General features: G+C 53.0%; 1 protein-coding gene across 1 annotated transcript in view; it reads right to left on the bottom strand.

Annotated features, from left to right (window-relative positions):
• The window catches only part of TBR1 (T-box brain transcription factor 1), a 43,041-nt gene extending 42,042 nt beyond the window's left edge, over nt 1–999 (bottom strand). Inside the window, exon 1 of the mRNA XM_014306572.2 lies at nt 137–999. Coding sequence (XP_014162047.1) covers nt 137–828 — 692 coding nt within the window. The 5' untranslated portion in view covers nt 829–999. The remainder of the gene's footprint in view (nt 1–136) is intronic.
• Between the last annotated feature and the right edge of the window lie 793 nt (nt 1,000–1,792).

Raw genomic sequence — 1,792 nt, 5'->3', positions numbered from 1 at the left:
GGAGCCCCCGGCGGCAAGGGCAGGGGCCCCGGTGACGGGGGACGGCTCCGCCGGGGCGGCGGAGGCTCCGGGCGGCTCCCCCGGCGATGTCCGCGGCTCAGCCTCGATACCCAGAAAGGTCCGCGCGCAGGCTTACCTTCCCTGCTTCGTGATGATCATCTCCGTCTGGTGCCGGTGAAATTTCAGCCAGAGTGGCCTGTTGCACAGGTAGACCTGAGCCTTGCCGGGAACCAGCCCCGGCTGGGTGGAGGAGAACTGGTAGAAAGGTGCCCCTTGATAGGAATGGCCATACTGCTGGGGGTACGGGTAGCCCGCCGTGGGGTAGCCTTGCGGAGAAGAGTTGGACAGGAGGCTGTTATAAGCTCCGTTGGTGATCACAGGATGATGAGCCATGTAGCGGCTGGGGCTGGCGATGGAGAAGGCTGGGTGAGCAGGTCCATGCTGGCTGGGATAAGGGAACATGGTACTAGGAGCAGAGGCAGCAGACTGGGGCTGGCTGGACTGAGAGAGCAGATAGCGATCTGCAGCAGATCCATCGAAACTGTGACGAAGCTCAGAGACCCCGTCCAAGACGGGAGAGAGTTTATTTCTCTGGACGTCCCCTGGTGTGTCCTTGGAGTCAGGAAAATTGTCTGTATCTGACTGATTCGTCATCCCCCTGGTAATTTTTTTCAAAGGTGAACTTCTCTCCAGGTTGTCAGTGGTCGAGATAATGGGATGATCATGCAAGGCAAGCTCAGATCCGCCTGCATGTGGGTAACTGCTGCTCACATTGAGAAATTTCTTGGAGAGCATGATAGAGGGAGAAAGACAATGCTCCAGCTGCATAGCTCTAGCACCACAGTAATAACCCTTCAGTCCCTGGATCTGAAAGGGCTTCCTAGTATCAGAAGCTAGACATCCTGGGACCCACACTAGGCAGAAAGCACTTCATCTACCAAATGCTTCCCAAACGTTTGATTTACTTTTTTTTTTTTTTTTTTTTTTTTTTTTTTTTTTTTTTTTTTTCCTCCCTTCCCAGGGAGAAGAGATTGGCCAATTGACACTATGCAGCAATCAGGAAAGACTCACTTTTGATCTTGCTGCTTGTGGAGAGGATGAAACGGCTTCTGCCATTGGTTAACCGCTGACAGTAATTTAATTAGATAGACATTAATTAGGATAATCACCTGGCTCCTGGTCGCGACGATCATGGCAAATTGAAGGAGATGATTTTATTGTGAGATAGAAGGAAGGGAAAGGGGGAAGGGAATAGTGTGTTTGCTGTGAGAGCTCATTATTATGTGACCTTTCTAGCTTTTTTTTTTTTTTTTTTTGACTACGGCTGGAAAATAAATCCGAACCCTGCGATTCCCCAAATATTGCGCGCGTGTACCCCACCTTTGTGCGTCAGGAGAAGAGCGGCTCCTGGGCGCTTTGGGGAGCGATGGCGAGGGGAGCGCGGGGCTCGGCGGCCGCTGCCCTCAGCTCACCCCCGCGGTTTGTCTCCAGCGGGGCGCAGTCCCTCTCTCCCAGCTCTTCTGAGCGATCCCCGGCGCATCGCCCCCACCCTTCCCACCCATGCCTGTTTCGCGGGGGAAAATATACCCTCCGTCCCCGCTGACAGTGGCCGCGTATCATCTCTTATAACTTCTGAAATAATCATAAGCCCCGCAGCCGAAGTGCCCTAATGTATTTGCTGCGATGTTTACGGGTTCTTTCGTAAATAAATATTTTATCTGGGGGCCGTAATGCCTGAGATTATCAGCAAAACAGCGTGGAAGGCGTCCACCTCCCATCCGTCTCCGGATTT

Source organism: Geospiza fortis, unplaced genomic scaffold (genome assembly GCF_000277835.1).
Source record: "Geospiza fortis unplaced genomic scaffold, GeoFor_1.0 scaffold112, whole genome shotgun sequence".
NCBI classification, from domain to species: domain Eukaryota; kingdom Metazoa; phylum Chordata; class Aves; order Passeriformes; family Thraupidae; genus Geospiza; species Geospiza fortis.
This window is presented reverse-complemented; position numbering and strand designations above follow the sequence as displayed.